Source organism: Salmo salar, chromosome ssa12 (genome assembly GCF_905237065.1).
Source record: "Salmo salar chromosome ssa12, Ssal_v3.1, whole genome shotgun sequence".
NCBI classification, from domain to species: domain Eukaryota; kingdom Metazoa; phylum Chordata; class Actinopteri; order Salmoniformes; family Salmonidae; genus Salmo; species Salmo salar.
Window position 1 is genome coordinate 24,115,810 of NC_059453.1, and position 18,574 is coordinate 24,134,383.

Sequence of the window (18,574 nt, forward strand, 5' to 3'; positions counted from 1 at the left end):
TTGATCGGTGGTTAGGTTATTAGCTGGTCAAAAGTAGGCTACTGTTAATATAACCGTGGGTTGCTGCAGGTTTTCAGTGAATTTATGAAAATCAATAAGCTCATTTGCATTTCCTGCAGCACAAGAAAATTCTCAGCAACATAAGAGTGATCAAACTAAGATCCTACATCTGTACATGGAACACATACAGAAGTGAATAGCTTTGATTAAGTAGGACACTTGTAGGACTTCTCCATTGATTCTATTCTACAGGGCCAACGAAAACAAGAACAGCTCAAGACTTGTGCAAATATATTTCAACCAGATCTTGTGCAGGGGTAGGTGGAGGAGTATTGAAGTCAACCCAAAATTGCATGTCCTACATCTGAGGAGCTCAAAGTCATCTTGACACAACCTGCTGAGCTTTCTTTACGTCCTTCACTGTGGCCTACTTTAACAGGAAGTCTTAACAACCGGGCAGGCAAAATCTGCTACTGTCCAGGCAGCGAGTGAGTTAGCACGCTGTTAGTTATGCAAGCACTAGGGGAGTGGGAAATCCCCTTTGGTGAGATACAGACTCTGGTGGCTCACATCAAACAAATCTCACCGGACATGTCCTCCCCAATCTCCCTCCTCTCCCCCTCAGAACCAATTCCAGGGAATGGGGGGGGGCTATGGGGACATATTTTAGGGTGGGACCGGCGATCACATGACTTTGTGTGTACTTCCTCCCGGACCCCAAGGACTAGCAGAAGTCACATGAGGCAATTGTTTCCCACATCAAGACCAGATAACGAGCGACTTGCATAATCAATGATTAATGAAGATTATCTGTGACGGGGGTGTGTTGGGGGGACATAACACAACATGACATGTGTTGCACACACCAGGAACCTTGTGAGAATGCTGCATGTGAGAATGCTGTTCATTGACTTTTGTAACTGTACAAGCCTTGGTTTCATGCATGTTACATCAAAAGTTTGTTTTACGCACTGCTTTAGCACACTCCGCCAACCCTGATGTCCTTGCCGTGTCTGAATCCTGGCTTAGGAAGGCCACCAAAAATTCTGAGATTTCCATCCCCAACTACAACATTTTCCGATCAAGATAGAACTGCCAAAGGGGGAGGAGTTGCAATCTACTGCAGAGATAGCCTGCAAAGTTGTGTCATACTTTCCAGGTCTATGCCTAAACAGTTCGAGCTTCTAATTAAAACAATTTATCTCTCCAGAAATAAGTCTCTCACTGTTGCTGCCTGTTATAGACCCCCCTCAGCTCCCAGCTGTGCCCTGAACACCATATGTGAATTGACAGCCATCTATCTTCAGAGTTCGTTCTGTTAGGTGGCCTAAACTGGGATATGCTTAACATCCTGGCAGTCCTACAATCTAAGCTAGATGCCCTCAATCTCACACAAATTATCAAGGAACCCACCACGTACAACCCTAAATCTGTAAACAAGGGCACCCTCATAGATATTATCCTGACGAACTTTCCCTCCAAATACACCTCTGCTGTTTTCAATCAGGATCTCAGCGATCACTGCCTCATTGCCTGCATCCGCAATGGGTCCGCGGTCAAACGACCACCCCTCATCACTGTCAAACGCTCCCTAAAACACATCGACCTGGCCCGGGTATCCTGGAAGGATATTGACCTCATCCTGTCAGTAGAGGATGCCTGGTTGTTCTTTGAAAGTAATTGCCTCACCATCTTAAATAAGCATGCCCCTTTCAAAAAATGTAGAACTAAGAACAGATATAGCCCTTGGTTCACTCCAGACCTGACTGCCCTCGACCAGCACAAAAACATCCTGTGGCAGACTGCACTAGCATCGAATAGTCCCCGCGATATGCAACTTTTCAGGGAAGTCAGGAACCAATACACGCAGTCAGTTAGGAAAGCAAAGGCTAACTTTTTCAAACAGAAATTTGCATCCTGTAGCTCTAACTCCAAAAAGTTTTGGGACACTGTAAAGTCCATGGAAAATAAGAGCACCTCCTCCCATCTGCCCACTGCACTGAGGCTAGGAAACACTGTCACCACTGATAAATCCATGATAATCGAGAATTTCAATAAGCATTTCTCTACGGCTGGCCATGCTTTCCTCCTGGCTACCCCAACCCCGGCCAACATCTCTGCAGCCCCCGCAGCTACTTGCCCAAGCCTCCCCAGCTTCTCCTTCACCCAAATCCAGATAGCAGATGTTCTGAAAGAGCTGAAAAACCTGGACCTGTACAAATCAACTGGGCTAGACAATCTGGACCCTCTCTTTCTAAAATGATCCGCCGCCATTGTTGTAACCCCTATTACCAGTCTGTTCAACCTCTCTTTCGTATTGTCCGAGATTCCTAAAGATTGGAAAGCTGGCGCGGTCATCCCCCTCTTCAAAGGGGGAGACACTCTAGGCCCAAACTGTTACAGACCTATATCCATCCTGCCCTGCCTTTCTAAAGTCTTCGAAAGCCAAGTTATTAACAAACAGATCACTGATCATTTCGAATCCCACCATAACTTCTCCGCTGTGCAATCCGGTTTCCAAGCTGGTCATGGGTGCACCTCAGCCACACTCAAGGTACTAAACGATATCATAACCACCATCAATAAAAGACAGTACTGTGCAGCCATCTTCATCGACCTGGCCAAGGCTTTCGACTTAGTCAATCACCATATTCTTTTCGGCAGACTCAATAGCCTTAGTTTCTCAAATGACTGCCTTGACTGGTTCACCAACTACTTCACAGACAGAGCTCAGTGTGTCAAATCGGAGGGCCTGTTGTCCAGACCTCTGGCAGTCTCTATAGGGTACCACAGGGTTCAATTCTCGGGCAGACACTTTTCTCTGTATATATCAACGATGTCACTCTTGCTGCGGGTGATTCCTTGATCCACCTCTCCGCAGACGACACCATTCTGTATACATCTGGCCCTTCTTTGGACACTGTGTTAACAAACCTCCAAACGAGCTTCAATGCCATACAACACTTCTTCCGTGGCCTCCAACTGCTCTTAAACGCTAGTAAAACTAAATGCATGCTTTTCAACCGATCGCTGCCCGCACCCGCCCGCCCGACTAGCATCACTACTCTGGACGGTTCTGACTTAAAATATGTGGACAACTACAAATACCTAGGTGTCTGGCTAGACTGTAAACTCTCCTTCCAGACTCATATTAAACATCTCCAATCCAAAATGACATCTAGAATCGGCTCCCTATTTCGCAACAAAGCCTCCTTCACTCACGCTGCCAAACATACCCTCATAAAACTGACTATCCTACTGATACTCGACTTCGGCCATGTCATTTACAAAATAGCCCCCAACACTCTACTCAGCAAACTGGATGCAGTCTATCACAGTGCCATCCGTTTTGTCACCAAAGCCCCATATACCACCCACCACTGCGACCTGTACGCTCTCGTCGGCTGGCCCTTGCTACATATTCGTCGCCAGACCCACTGGCTCCAGGTCATCTATAAGTCTACGCTAGGTAAAGCTCCGCCTTATCTCAGCTCACTGGTCACCATAACAACACCCACCCTTAGCACGCGCTCCAGCAGGTATATTTCACTGGTCATCCCCAAAGCCAACTCCTCCTTTGGCCACCTTTCCTTCCAGTTCTCTGCTGCCGATGACTGTAACGAATTGCAAAAATCGCTGAAGTTGGAGACTTATATCTCCCTCACTAACTTTAAGCATCAGCTATCTGAGCAGTTTACCGATCGCTGCAGCTGTACACAGCCCATCTGTAAATAGCCCATCCAGCTACCTACCTCATCCCTATATTGTTTTTATTTACTTTTTTGCTCTTTTGCACACCAGTATTTCTACTTGCACATCATCATCTGCACATCTAGCACTCCAGTGTTAATTTGCTAAATTGTAATTACTTCGCTACTATGGCCTATTTATTGCCTTACCTCCTTACGCCATTTGCACACACTGTATATAGACTTTTTCTATTGTGTTATTGACTGTACGTTTGTTTATTCCATGTGTAACTCTGTGTTGTTGTTTGTGTCACACTGCTTTGCTTTAGCTTGGCCAGGTTGCAGTTGTAAATGAGAACTTGTTCTCAACTGGCCTACCTGGTTAAATTTAAAAAATTACAATAATTGACTACAGCTCAGTGTTCAACACCATAGTGCCCACTAAGCTCCTCACTAAGCTAAAGACCCTGGGACTAAACACCTCCCTCTGCAACTGGACCCTGGACTTCCTAACAGGTCGCACAGGTGGTAAGGGTACGCAACAACACATCTGCCAGGCTGATCCTCAACACTGGGACCCCTCAGGGGTGTATGCTTAGTCCCCACCTGTACTCCCTGTTCACCCACGACTGCGTGGCCAAGCACAACTCCAATACCATCATTAAGTTTGCTGACGACACCACAGTGGTAGGCCTGATCCCCCAACAACGATGAGACAGCCTATTGGGAGTAGGTCAGAGACCTGGCAGTGTGTTGCCAGGACAACAACCTCTCCCTCAATGTGAGCAACACAAAGGAGCTGATCGTGGAAAAGGATGGCCGAACAGGCCCCCGTTAACGTCGAAAGAGCTGAAGTGGAGTGGGTCGAGAGTTTCAAGTTCCTTGGTGTCCATATCACCAACAAACTATCATGGTCCAAACACACCGAGACAGTTGTGAAGAGGGAACGACAATACCTTTTCCCCCTCAGGAGACTGAAAAGATTTAGCAAGGGTCGCCTGGTATGGCAACTGCTCGGCACCTGACCGTAAGGCACCATGGGTAGCACGTACAGCCCAGTACATCACTGGGGCCAAGCTTCCTGACATTCAGGACCTATATACTAGCCAGTGTCAGAGGAAGGCCCTAAAAGTTGTCAAAGACTCCAGTCACCATAAGACTGCTGAACAACTAATCAAATGGTCACCTGGACTATTTGACTCCCCCCTCCCCCTTTGACCCCTCCCCCCCTTTGTTTTTACTCTGCTGCTACTCGCTGTTTATCAATGCATAGTCACTTTACAAATTACCTCGACTAACCTGTACCCCCGCATATTGACTCGTTATTGTTATGTACATTTATTGTTACTTTTTGATTGATATTTTTTTTTTTTTTTTTACTTTACTTTTTTTTTTAACTGCATTGTTGGATAAGGTCTTGTAAGTCTACACCTGTTGTATTCGGTGTATGTGACAAATAACATTTGATTTGATTTGTTCACTCCTGCACTGACGGTGCTCACACACAGCTGTAATGGCCACACACACACACAAACACACACAAACACGCACGCACGCACACACACACATATACACACAGTCACAATAACAATCAAAGACATGAGAAGCAACTTAATTAGTGTCTCACAATATTAAGTACAGTCCTGTCTGCTGTATCCCTCTTCACTGTATCCCTCTATGCTGTATCCCCCCTCTTCACTCCTTTCTCTACATTGTATCCCTCTCACACTGTATCCTTCTAGACTGTATCCCTCTTCACTGTATCCCTCGACACTGTATCCCTCTCTACTGTATCCCTCTACACTGTATCCCTCTCCACTGTATCCCTCTACACTGTATCCCTCTCTACTGTATCCCTCTACACTGTATCCCTCTTCACTGTATCCCTCTACACTGTATCCCTCTCTACTGGATCCCCCTCACTGTATCCCTCTACTCTATCCCTCTCTACTGTATCCCTCTTCAAATACATCCCTCTACTGTATCCCTCTTCACTGTATCCCTCTACACTGTATTCTTCTCTACTGTATCCCTATACACTGTATCCCTCTCCGCTGTATCCATATCTACTGTATCCCTCTACTGTATCCCTCCTTACTGTATCCCTCAACACTGTATCCCTCTTTACTGTATCCCTCTACAATGTATCCCTCTTCACTGTATCCCTCTACACTGTATCCCTCTCTACTGTATCCCTCTACACTGTATCCCTCTCTATTGTATCCCTCCTTACTGTATCCCTCCCCACTGTATCCCTCCACACTGTATGCCTCTTCACTGTATCCCCCTCCATTGTATCCCTCTTCACTCTATCCCTCTGCACTGTATCCCTCTCCCTTGTATCCATCTTCACTGTATCCCTCAATATTGTATATCTTTCTCCACTGTATCCCTCTTTACTTTATCCCTCCTCACTGTATCCCTCTCTACTGTATCCCTCTTCACTGTATCCCCCTGCATTGTATCCCCCTGCATTGTATCCCTCTTTACTGTATCCCTCTTTACTGTATCCCTCTCTACTGTATCCCCCTTCATTGTACCCCTCTTCACTGTGTCCCTCCTCACTGTATCACTCTCCACTGTATCCCTCAGCTCTCATGCCTTATACTATTCAAATACCTCACCTTTCCTTTCAGCACCTAGCTATATTCTCTTTCCTTCTTCTCCTAACCTAACTCAATATAAACTGAACCAACCTAACCCATCCTCACTGTATATCCCCACTAACCCCTAACCTACAACCGTATCATAAACTAACCCCTCCTTATACCCCCTCACCCTTACCTTATTATAAACTAACCCCTCCACATACCCCCTCACCCTAACCTTATTATAAACTAACCCCTTCTTATACCCCCTCACCCTAACCTTATTATAAACTAACCCCTCTATATACCCCCTCACCCTAACCTTATTATAAACTAACCCCTCCACATACCCCCTCACCCTAACCTTATTATAAACTAACCCCTCCTTATACCCTCTCACCCTAACCTTATTATAAACTAACCCCTCCTTATACCCCCTCACCCTTACCTTATTATAAACTAACCCCTCTATATACCCCCTCACCCTTACCTTATCATAAACTAACCCCTCTATATACCCCCTCACCCTTACCTTATTATAAACTAACCCCTCTATATACCCCCTCACCCTAACCTTATTATAAACTAACCCCTCTATATACCCCCTCACCCTTACCTTATTATAAACTAACCCCTCCTTATACCCCCTCACCCTAACCTTATTATAAACTAACCCCTCCTTATACCCTCTCACCCTAACCTTTTTATAAACTAACCCCTCCTTATACCCCCTCACCCTAACCTTATTATAAACTAACCCCTCCATATACCCCCTCACCCTAACCTTATTATAAACTAACCCCTCCTTATACCCTCTCACCCTAACCTTATTATAAACTAACCCCTCTATATACCCCCTCACCCTAACCTTATTATAAACTAACCCCTTCTTATACCCCCTCACCCTAACCTTATTATAAACTAACCCCTCTATATACCCCCTCACCCTAACCTTATTATAAACTAACCCCTCCTTATACCCCCTCACCCTTACCTTATTATAAACTAACCCCTCCTTATACCCTCTCACCCTAACCTTATTATAAACTAACCCCTCTATATACCCCCTCACCCTAACCTTATTATAAACTAACCCCTCTATATACCCCCTCACCCTAAACTCATTATAAACTAACCCCTCCATATACCCCCTCACCCTAACCTTATTATAAACTAACCCCTCTATATACCCCCTCACCCTAACCTTATTATAAACTAACCCCTCTATATACCCCCTCACCCTAACCTCATTATAAACTAACCCCTTCTTATACCCCCTCACCCTAACCTTATTATAAACTAACCCCTCCACATACCCCCTCACCCTAACCTTATTATAAACTAACCCCTCCATATACCCCCTCACCCTAACCGTATTATAAACTAACCCCTCCTTATACCCTCTCACCCTAACCTTATTATAAACTAACCCCTCTATATACCCCCTCACCCTAACCTTATTATAAACTAACCCCTCTATATACCCCCTCACCCTAACCTTATTATAAACTAACCCCTCCTTATACCCTCTCACCCTAACCTTATTATAAACTAACCCCTCTATATACCCCCTCACCCTAACCTTATTATAAACTAACCCCTCTATATACCCCCTCACCCTAACCTCATTATAAACTAACCCCTTCTTATACCCCCTCACCCTAACCTTATTATAAACTAACCCCTCCATATACCCCCTCACCCTAACCTTATTATAAACTAACCCCTCCATATACCCCCTCACCCTAACCTTATTATAAACTAACCTCTCCTTATACCCCCTCACCCTAACCTTATTATAAACTAACCCCTCCATATACCCCCTCACCCTAACCTTATTATAAACTAACCCCTCTATATACCCCCTCACCCTTACCTTATTATAAACTAACCCCTCTATATACCCCCTCACCCTAACCTTATTATAAACTAACCCCTCTATATACCCCCTCACCCTAACCTTATTATAAACTAACCCCTCTATATACCCCCTCACCCTTACCTTATTATAAACTAACCCCTCTATATACCCCCTCACCCTAACCTTATTATAAACTAACCCCTCTATATACCCCCTCACCCTAACCTTATTATAAACTAACCCCTCCATATACCCCCTCACCCTAACCTTATTATAAACTAACCCCTCTATATACCCCCTCACCCTAACCTTATTATAAACTAACCCCTCTATATACCCCCTCACCCTTACCTTATTATAAACTAACCCCTCCATATACCCCCTCACCCTTACCTTATTATAAACTAACCCCTCCATATACCCCCTCACCCTAACCTTATTATAAACTAACCCCTCTATATACCCCCTCACCCTTACCTTATTATAAACTAACCCCTCTATATACCCCCTCACCCTTACCTTATCATAAACTAACCCCTCTATATACCCCCTCACCCTAACCTTATTATAAACTAACCCCTCCTGCTAACCCCTCCTGCTGTCCCCTCCTAACCCCCTCTATCTCCTGCTTATCCCAGGAGAGATGGAGGAGCTGGAGGCTCTGTGGCTGACGGGGATCTGCCACAACGAGAAGAACGAGGTGATGAGCAGCCAGCTGGACGTGGACAACATGGCAGGCGTCTTCTACATGCTGGGGGCGGCCATGGCTCTGTCGCTCATCACCTTCATTGCCGAGCACGCCTTCTACTGGCAACTGCGCTTCTGCTTCATGGGCTACTGCACCGGCAAGCCAGGCTTTACCTTCTCCATCAGCAGGGTGAGTTATTGGAGCACGTCTTTAACCGGACCGATACTTCCTGGTCGGGTTGCTAATACTCTGTGCTTATGCCACGTTCACGTCATGTCGGAAACTTGGGACTTCCGAGTTCAAATTAACGTAAGTTATTTGCGTAGAGCTTAATATTTGTTGATTCTGATACTTCCCAAGTGAGAAACTTGAGTATAATCTTTCTACAAAAAGTAAGCTGACATGATGTGAACGCAGCATAGTAAAACCTATACTAATAAGCTAATGATACTTTGTTAACTGTGATAGAGACATAGTAATGATACTACATGGTACCCTTTGAGCAAGGATAACAAAACGAGTATAACTACTGATATTGTGAACGCTAATAGAATTTAGGCTAATCCGTGCTAACGGTGCTAGCAAAACCTACATAACAATCATCGCCAATGGGCCTTTTGAAAGCCCTTTTAATATATAACACTAATGCTAAGGCTCTTACAGTTAGTTACATGCCCACTGATTCCAGTTGTGTAGAAGGGTAAAAACAAAACTTTATCACGGTGTTGTTGCATCGTTAAATGGGGACTGCTCTGAGGGGTGTTTATGCGGGTCATTTACCATGGCAGTTATTATTGTAAGTCAGAGAGCTTGTTTACGCATGAAAAACAATTGCTTGAGGAACAATCACATTTGCATAATGTTACCTTTTAAGAGGGGGGGAATGTTTTTGTTGTTGCACGCTCATTGAACTCAATTATCATTAATTTGAGAAACAGTCGCAAATGTTTACCTGCCTGAACTTCTTAAGAAAGGATTTTTCTTATATCCTCTTGAGCATTTTGAAAATACAGTTTTCTCTACTGTATCCTTCCTCTTTTGGGAGCTCGACGATAGTTACTCTGTAATACAGCAATAATGGTTTTATGCAAAGTACATCAAATAGTTTACATGTAGGGAGAGCCTCGATAGAATACAAATTCAGTATTTATTGGTTCAAGCGTACAGGTGTTGATGTTATTTGGCAGTTGCATTACAGCATTCATTTTCACCCTCTACACTATTACAGACTACCCCTCGTCTAACTATTGCCGTCTGCAAGAGATATTAGTCTAGTACAGATTTCTATGCCTGGTTTAGCGCTCCAGTTGTGGAGGGACAGAGGGGGAAAAAATGAGAAAGTGTAGCGCTCAACCAATCTGCACACATACAGGGCGAGAGAGTGAGTGAGTGAGTGAGTGAGTGAGTGAGTGAGTGAGTGAGTGAGTGAGTGAGTGAGTGAGTGAGTGAGTGAGTGAGTGAGTGAGTGAGAGGGGGGGGGGGGGACAGAAAGAAAGAGAGGGCATATGATGAGACTAAAAGGAACAGATATCATGTGACGAGAGGAAAAGGAAATCTGTCCGTGAAGAAGAATGATTAAACATAAAAGGGGAACAGAAGGAACAGAGGAGCACAAAAGGAAAGATGTGCCAGTAACCTCTGTCCGATCACCTTTATGGAGGGATTGTATGGACATACGTAGATAGATAAATAAAGTCCCGTTGGAGGAGAAGCTTCACCATGGCGACCAGGAGGTAATGGAGATAAAATAAGACAAAAAAAGACACAAAGAAAGAGTGAAAGAGAAATAAAAGAGTGGAAAGAGTAGAAGAAAGAATAATGAATTCAGGGGGCCAGGGGCCAGACTAAGAGATGGACAAAAAAATGGCTTTGACATGACGCCCCCACAGTGACACGTTTTCACTGGCAGGCAATGATCTTTCTTTTTTAAAAATCTGGAATGGCATGAGAAACGCCAACCCCCAGGGCTGATCCTAACATACATGCCTTGATTTGTTGGCAGGTGTCACCTCTTAGAATTACTGTCCTCACAATGCCAAATTCAAACCAGATAATAACATAACATTTCAACAAAACCACAACCGCCTTTCATTTCGCAGAATATTTTTAAATACTTTTATTGCATGATTCATTTTTGTGACGTGTCTTTACGAGAAAAGCCCAGGAAAAGTGCTGTCAGCTGAATTTAAATTGAATTGATTAAACTTATTGATTGGTTGGTCAAAACTAAACACTAACGGTGCTCCTGTTATTATCAATCAAGTCTCTGATCTGCCCTCCAACACTGGGTCTGAGTGAGAGGAGGAGAGGAGAGGCTCTGAGCCTCTGCAGGGGCCAAAGCTCTGTCTGCCCCCCAGGGAGAACGTATTGATGAACTCACCCCTATTACTGTTTAATAGTGTGTAAACAAGGTGGCCAGATGAAACACTGCAATGCATTAACCTCTCTCTCTTTGTCTCTCTCTCTCATCTCATCTCTCTCCACCTTTCCACCTCCCGTCCGCTTTCTAATGCTCGTCCACCAATCTACCCTATTTCTGTTTTCGTCAATCTGTCTTTGTGTTGGTTTCTTTCGCTTGCTCCCCCTCTCCCCGTGTTTTTCTCTCTCTCCCTCTCCTCCTGTTTCTTTACCATTCTCTATACCCCCTGTTCATCTGTTCCTCCAACAGGGCATCTGGAGTTGTATCCACGGGGTCCAGATCGAGGAGAACAAGTCGGCCATGGACTCTCCATCGGCCACCATGAACATGAACATGAACAACACCCACTCCAACATCCTGCGACTGCTCCGCACAGCCAAGGACATGACCGCCATCCCGGGGGTCAACGGCTCGCCGCACACGCACGGCGCCCTGGACTACGGTGGCCACCACCGTGGCGGCGGCGAGTCGCCCAGCATCTACGACATCTCTGACCACCGGCGCAGCTTGCAAGAGCGCAAGGCCCCACCGCCGCCCTACCTACCCGAGGACAACATGTTCAGCGACTACATCAGCGAGGTGGAGAGGACTTTTGGCAACTTGCCCCTGAAGGACAACAACCTGTACCAGGACCATTACCTGCACCACCACTCAGGCCCGGGACCCGGGCTGGCTCTGGGTATGTCCGGCCCCCCGCCTAACAGGCCGAGTAGCTTAGGCAGTACCAGTTCATTGGAGGGAGGGATGTTTGATTGTGACAGTTTAGGGGGAGGGGTAGCGCCCATATTCACCACACAGCCCCGCGTTGCCTCCCTGACTCACAGGAACACCAATAAGTTTGACCTGATCGCCGGCCACACCTCGGCCTCCGGTCAGCAGGGGGGTCAGTTCAAGTCGAACGACCTCTACGGGAGGTTCTCCTTCAAAGGCGGGGCGTCCAGTTCTGGGTTTATCGACAGGGGCGGTCACGACAGGTACTGCATGGGTGGAGGAGGAGGGGGTGGCGGGGGCTCGGGGGGCGATGATGTGTCGGATATATCCTCACACACCATCACCTACGGCAATCTGGAGGGCAACGCCAAGAGGCGTAAACAGTACAGGGACAGCTTGAAAAAGAGGCCCCACTCAGCCAAATCCAGACGGGAGCAGGACGAGATTGATTACCGGAGGCGAGCCCACCACCATCACACCGTCCACCACCACTTCTCCCGCGGGCCCCTGGGACACCGCTCGGCCTCCCCACCCCTGGTCCCCTCTGAGCGGAAGAGAGGAGGAGGTGGAGGAGGTGGAGGAGGAGGGGGTAACTCTTCACCTTACTTATTCCGCGACAAAGAAAATCTGAGGGAGTTCTATGCGGAGCAGTTCCATTCCAAGGAGGGCTCTGCCAAGTGGGAGCATGTGGATATGTCTGACGGGCCTTGTCCGATGGGTGGTAGGGGAGGAGGAGTCGGTGGCAGTAATAGTGGTAGTGGCATTTGTAAGAGCCTAGTGCCCGTGGAGGATTTCCTGAAAGGTAACAAACCCAAGAAGTCAGAGAGTAAAAGTGGCGTAGTCGGAGGAATGGGCTTGGGGTTGTCAGGACAACAGGCCCACACGTGTTGGGAGAAGAACATGTCTGAAGTGGGGGGTGGAGGCATAGCAGGGGGTGACTGGGAGTGTCGGAATCACAGTGGTGGTGGTGGGGGAGGAGGGAAGTCCATCTCTCACCATGGAGGAGGGGGGCACCTGTACGCATGGGAGCGCTAGTGGCGGAGGGGGAGGAGGGGGTGGGAGCGCTAGTGGCGGAGGGGGAAATAGTCGTCCAAGCTCTGCTACTTGCAAACGGTGCGAGTCGTGTAAGAAACCAGGCAACCTGTACGACATCAGTGAAGATAACCTCATATTTAGCCAGATTGGGGGTGGAGGGGGGAAGAGTGGTGATGTGGGGGGTGCTGGCCAATCACAAAGTCATGCACAGCGCAGGAAGCTAGGGCCAGGTGGGCGGGTGTTACGGAGGCAACACTCCTACGACACGTTTGTGGATTTGCAGAAGGGTGGGGGCGGCGGACGCATGGGCGGGGGTGGAGGAGGAGGTGGGGGAGGAGGGGGAGGGGGGCAGCTCCTCCCACCCAGAAGCGTGAGCTTGAAAGACAAAGACCGCTACATGGAGGGCGTTAGCCCATACGCCCAAATGTTTGCCCAGTACGCGGAGAGGGACAGAGATAGTCCCTCCTTTTTCAGTCGGGGTGGTAGTGAGCGGGAGAGGGCGAAAGGAGGCTCCTCCTTCAGTTTGTTCCGAGGCGAACGAGGCGAAGGTGGGTTGCACCGTCGGTCGGTGGGGGAGAAAGACATGAGGGACAGGGATAGAAGAATGATGGGTGGTGGAGGTGGAGGTGGTGGGGGCGGTAGTGGCAAAGGGGCCGGGACTTACTCCTTGTCTAAATCTCTCTACCCAGATAAGGTGACCCAGAACCCCTTCATCCCAACCTTCGGCGACGACCAGTGTCTATTACATGGCGGCAAACCGTACTACGTCAAAATGTCTCCACAGCAACAGCAACAACCGCCACAGCATCTCCTCAACAACAGCCGCGGGGACTTCCGAGGCTCCATGGGGGTGCCTTCATATTTGCCGGCGTCAGCCACGACAGGGGTCATGTCCAATGTGACCCCCAGGTTCCCCAATGATCTGTGTCTCGGGGGAGGGTTGGGGGGGCCCATGGGGAACCACCATGGTCCCAGACTGGGAGGCAACAAGCTACTGCCGGTCAGGGACGGGGGGTTAGGGTTGGTGGGGCAGGGCGGCCAGAGACCCTTCAATGGCTCGAGCAACGGCCACGTTTACGAGAAGCTCTCCAGCATCGAGTCTGACGTCTGAAAGAAAGAGATGGAGCTAGAGAACAGGATAATTGCTTCTCCGTCTGAGGAGAACGAATAGACGCTACATTGTGGACATCGTTCTCATATTTCTAACTGAGGAAGGTTAGTTGGACAATGGACACTGCGGACAGAGTGAAGGAAAATGAAGGAACTGTCAAGTGTAACAGAAAGCGACACGACTTCTAATGAGGAAATGAATGGATTCTGCTGCTTGACTGTGAGGGAGGAGGAGAGAAATCTCTCCTCCGTTTCTCCTCTCCTTCTTCACTCCCTCTTTTATCTTTCCCTCTCTTCCGCTCGCCTGCTGTTCCTTACACCAAAACTAACGTTTTGCTTAGCTATCAGAAATACAATCAAATTAATGAAAAATCTAATACTTTTCTTGAAGTAACAGGGTAAACTAACAATAATTGTATTGATAATGTTGTTAATGATATTATTGAATATAATTAAATTGTTTAAGATGTTCAGTTTGGGCTCGTTTTATTTATTTTTTAATAGTTCATGTTGTTATATATTTGTACTGTTGTTAATTATTTGCTAGGCCACCATATTACAGGAGACTAATAGACTATTTGTTAGGAAGAAATGTTAGTTAAGTACCAATACTTTTAGGTTGTGTAATTCAGATTTCTTCTTAATTCTTGATTTTCCATATTTTCTGTTCTTGGAGTGCTGTGAAAAAGTATACTGTATGTGAAAGGCATGATTTGCTGAGTACATTTTCCATATACTTGACATCTTATAGTGAAGGAGAAAGTACTTATGTGGCATCATACTGGTTTGCAGTTTAGATTTCTTGTTTTGCCTGGCAGTACGTCGGGAGTAGTGGTGATCTCAGATACCGAGCGGGATGTGCCTTACTGAACTCACTACAATCATAAAGATATGAAGACTCCTCCTCCTATCGGTAGAAAGGGTGTTCATTCTGTGGACAATTCAGTTATTAACTAGTAATTCATAAAGTGGTTATCATGTTCTCTGAGAATCCGCTTAGCTGAGATTTTGCTTTAAACGAGATCCACCCACCTGAAAGGAGAGAGAGTTGCATCATGGACGATGTAGTTTTCTGCTCGTTTCACTCGGGTGCTAGTCAAGAGGATCTTATCTCACCCTTTAGCTTTCTATAAATCATTTGATTTACCGTTTTAAATCCCAACATATCACAAGTCCCCCTTATATACCCAAAGGTAAACTATGAATTACACTTATTATAATTTTTATATATATTTTTTTTTATTACTTGGCATAGATGCAGTATTTGCTAAATATATGTAAATCCCCTTGTATGCCTATATGTTGCTGGGAAGTGATTCAATGGAGTTGGACTTTTTCTACTTTTAAGATATGGTCTTAATGGACTGTTGGACCATGGTCTGGGAATGGAGAGATGAACAGCAGGACGTGTTATTTCATTTGTATTATGGCAGTAAGCTGTTGCTGCTATATTATCAAGACACGTTTATTAGAAGGGGGATGGGTGGGGAGTGGTGTGCTGTGAACACAGGGAGGAAAGAAAGTCTCAGTTGGTTTATTTATGGTTTATTTATTTCATTTCACCCAGTCACTGTACTGTTACTGTACTGTATACTCTATGTCTCTCCTTAATTCACGTCAAGGACTTGATCAAACCACTAATCATGTTTGACTTACTTAGAATGTGTTATAATTTCTGAGATAATTCAGATATCACTAAAGGTGGTCACTTGAGATGGGGATTTGGGAGAAAAATCACTATTTCACTATTTGTTAGCTTTTTTCTTTCCTTGTGAATACCAAAACAAATCAATCACTTTATACAGGCCACACAAGACAGTCTGGATGTAACATTCAGTAAATCTCAGTAAACTTTCAACATTTTGCCGAAGATGATTATGGAATGTTCTGGCAATTTCCATCAATGGCTTGATACATAAGTAGGATAAAAGGACAATGACGTATGTGAAGCTTGAGTACTTGACCAGAGCATGATTACCATTAGCCTAGTATTAGCAAGAATTCTTAATCTCTGCGTTTAAAATAAAACCTTATTTGAATAATTCTGTCTATTTCAACCAGAACAACCACTTTTCATCTATCACGGCAAATATCTTATGAATTTACAAATGTGATTGAAGGCACTGGACAGTATTTTCCTTTTGGAAAATAGTCCTCACAACTGTCCTGGAAGGTACTTGGTGGAAGGTGGAGAAAAGCAAACCAATGCAATGATTAAAATGAAAAAACATTGAATCTCCACATAGTGTTGAAAGTAACGTTTTCCCCCCTATTCTATTAGCATTGAGTCCAGTGGTCCATCAATGATAACCTCATGTCCATGGAAGATGACCTCAAAGCCACAACTTATCACAGACAGATATCCAGGTCCAAACTGTATTTGTGTTCACCTCCATGTCATTGTTGTAATATACAATTTAGGACCCCTCATATCTTCATTTTATTTATTCTATTTATGAATTACTTTAAGTTATAGCTGTCTGAAATATTACATTTCTAAGTGATTTGTCATTTTGCCAAACCAAATTGTAAGATCTAAGCACAATCAGTGTAATTGATTAGTTGATCAATACTTGTACATCCCTATTGAAACTTTGAAAGATTTTTCCTTCTTTCATGACTGACAAGTCAGTGTGTATGATATTGAGTCAGTGTATAAGGACATGTGTTCGTAAGGACATGCATGCATCAGTGGAATTTTTTTATTTTCCCTTTTTTACTTAGACTCTATTTTATCCCAAAAGTGGATGTTTGGGAATGATATCTGGACTTTTTAATCGATTTAATTGATTCTGATCCTTGTTGGTGTGTGTTTGTCTCTGTAAAAAGACAAATAGAATTTTGCTCTCAAAATTGTCGTTATTTTAAAATATTTCAAATTCAGTAAACAGATGTCAATAGGAATAATTGCTATGACAGAAATAGTTTCAACTGATTTATTATGGTACCAGAAGAAGTGTAAGAAGAGAAGTTCAGGCTTCTCTGCTCCTCTTGACGTTTGGTTGTAAATACCTGTGAATGAGGTGAAGGTATTGGTATTATTAAATGCCCGTGAATGAGGTGAAGGTATTGGTATTATTAAATGCCTGTGAATGAGGTGAAGGTATTGGTATTATTAAATGCCTGTGAATGAGGTGAAGGTATTGGTATTATTAAATGCCTGTGAATGAGGTGAAGGTATTGGTATTAATAAATGCCTGTGAATGAGGTGAAGGTATTGGTATTAGTAAATGCCTGTGAATGAGGTGAAGGTATTGGTATTAGTAAATGCCTGTGAATGAGGTGAAGGTATTGGTATAACGTTTTTATGAAGTGATGAACCAGCTTTGATTTTCAATGCTTTTGCTTGTTTTTCCCTAAAACCTCTCTTTCTTCAGTAAGTTTCTTTCTTTCTTTCTTTCTTTCTTTCTTTCTTTCTTTCTTTCTTTCTTTCTTTCTTTCTTTCTTTCTTTCTTTCTTTCTTTCTTTCTTTCTTTCTGTTGTTGTATGTGCCTCAGTACATACGCTTGATTACCTCTGTGTGTGTGTGCGCGTGTGTGTGTGTGTGTGTGTGTGTGTGTGTGTGTGTGTGTGTGTGTGTGTGTGTGTGTGTGTGTGTGTGTGTGTGTGTGTGTGTGTGTGTGTGTGTGTGTGTGTGTGTGTGTGTGTGTGTGTGTGTGTGTGGAAAAGAAAGCGCTAAAGAGAGAACTGTTGACTGATGTTCTGTATTGTAGTGCTGTATGTAAATAACTTACCTCCCTCTAGCAGACTTTTAATAAAAGTGTACAAAATGGCTGAAAGTAAGAACCTTTTGGGTGACATCTTTGATTTGAAGGTTCCCTACTAGAATTGTTTTATAAAAAATGAAAGGCCACATATGTGCAAGCTTGTAATTTGTTGAAAGAGTGCACACCTAAAGTAGTAGAGACTATTTTTACAGCAAGTTGATGTATTTCCTTTCAATTTAATTTGGTAAAAGACCGGCATACACACTTGTTTTTGTTACACAACTAATGGTAATGACATTAGTGGCTATTACATAAGCACAACATCATGACTCTGTACTACATTTTTACAAGTTAGAATTTTTCTTCTTCGGCAACCCTTTATTTTACGTGTTTCCAAGAGAAAATTTTAACACAACCATTTCTAGAACTGTACAGATTGTGAAAATGTATATATGACTAAACATTTCAGTCACTCTTTAATTTTTGTATGGGAAGAAATGACATGTGTTAAAGAATAATAACAAATGTGATTAAATATTTAATAATATTTAAAATTAGGATAATTAAACACAGTCGATGTGAAAATAAGTGCTAAGAAATATTCTTCTTCTGTCTCTTTGTACTAAACAAAGTGTTGAGTATTAATAAAAAAAAATGAAATCATGTTATTTGTGAAATTCCTAAGTTTTCTTATTTTTCCCCTCTAAACAGATTCAGAACCTTCATTCATGGTCTTTCATTTGTCTGCGATTCATGATAATGTATA

At 44.4% G+C, this 18,574-nt stretch overlaps 1 protein-coding gene across 1 annotated transcript in view; it reads left to right on the forward strand.

Annotated features, from left to right (window-relative positions):
- LOC106588930 (glutamate receptor ionotropic, NMDA 2B-like) overlaps positions 1 to 17,655 on the forward strand; it is a 126,812-nt gene extending 109,157 nt beyond the window's left edge. Inside the window, 3 exon segments of the mRNA XM_045691125.1 lie at positions 8,777 to 9,015; positions 11,495 to 12,967; positions 12,969 to 17,655. Coding sequence (XP_045547081.1) covers positions 8,777 to 9,015; positions 11,495 to 12,967; positions 12,969 to 14,102 — 2,846 coding nt within the window. The 3' untranslated portion in view covers positions 14,103 to 17,655.
- Positions 17,656 to 18,574: the final 919 nt, after the last annotated feature.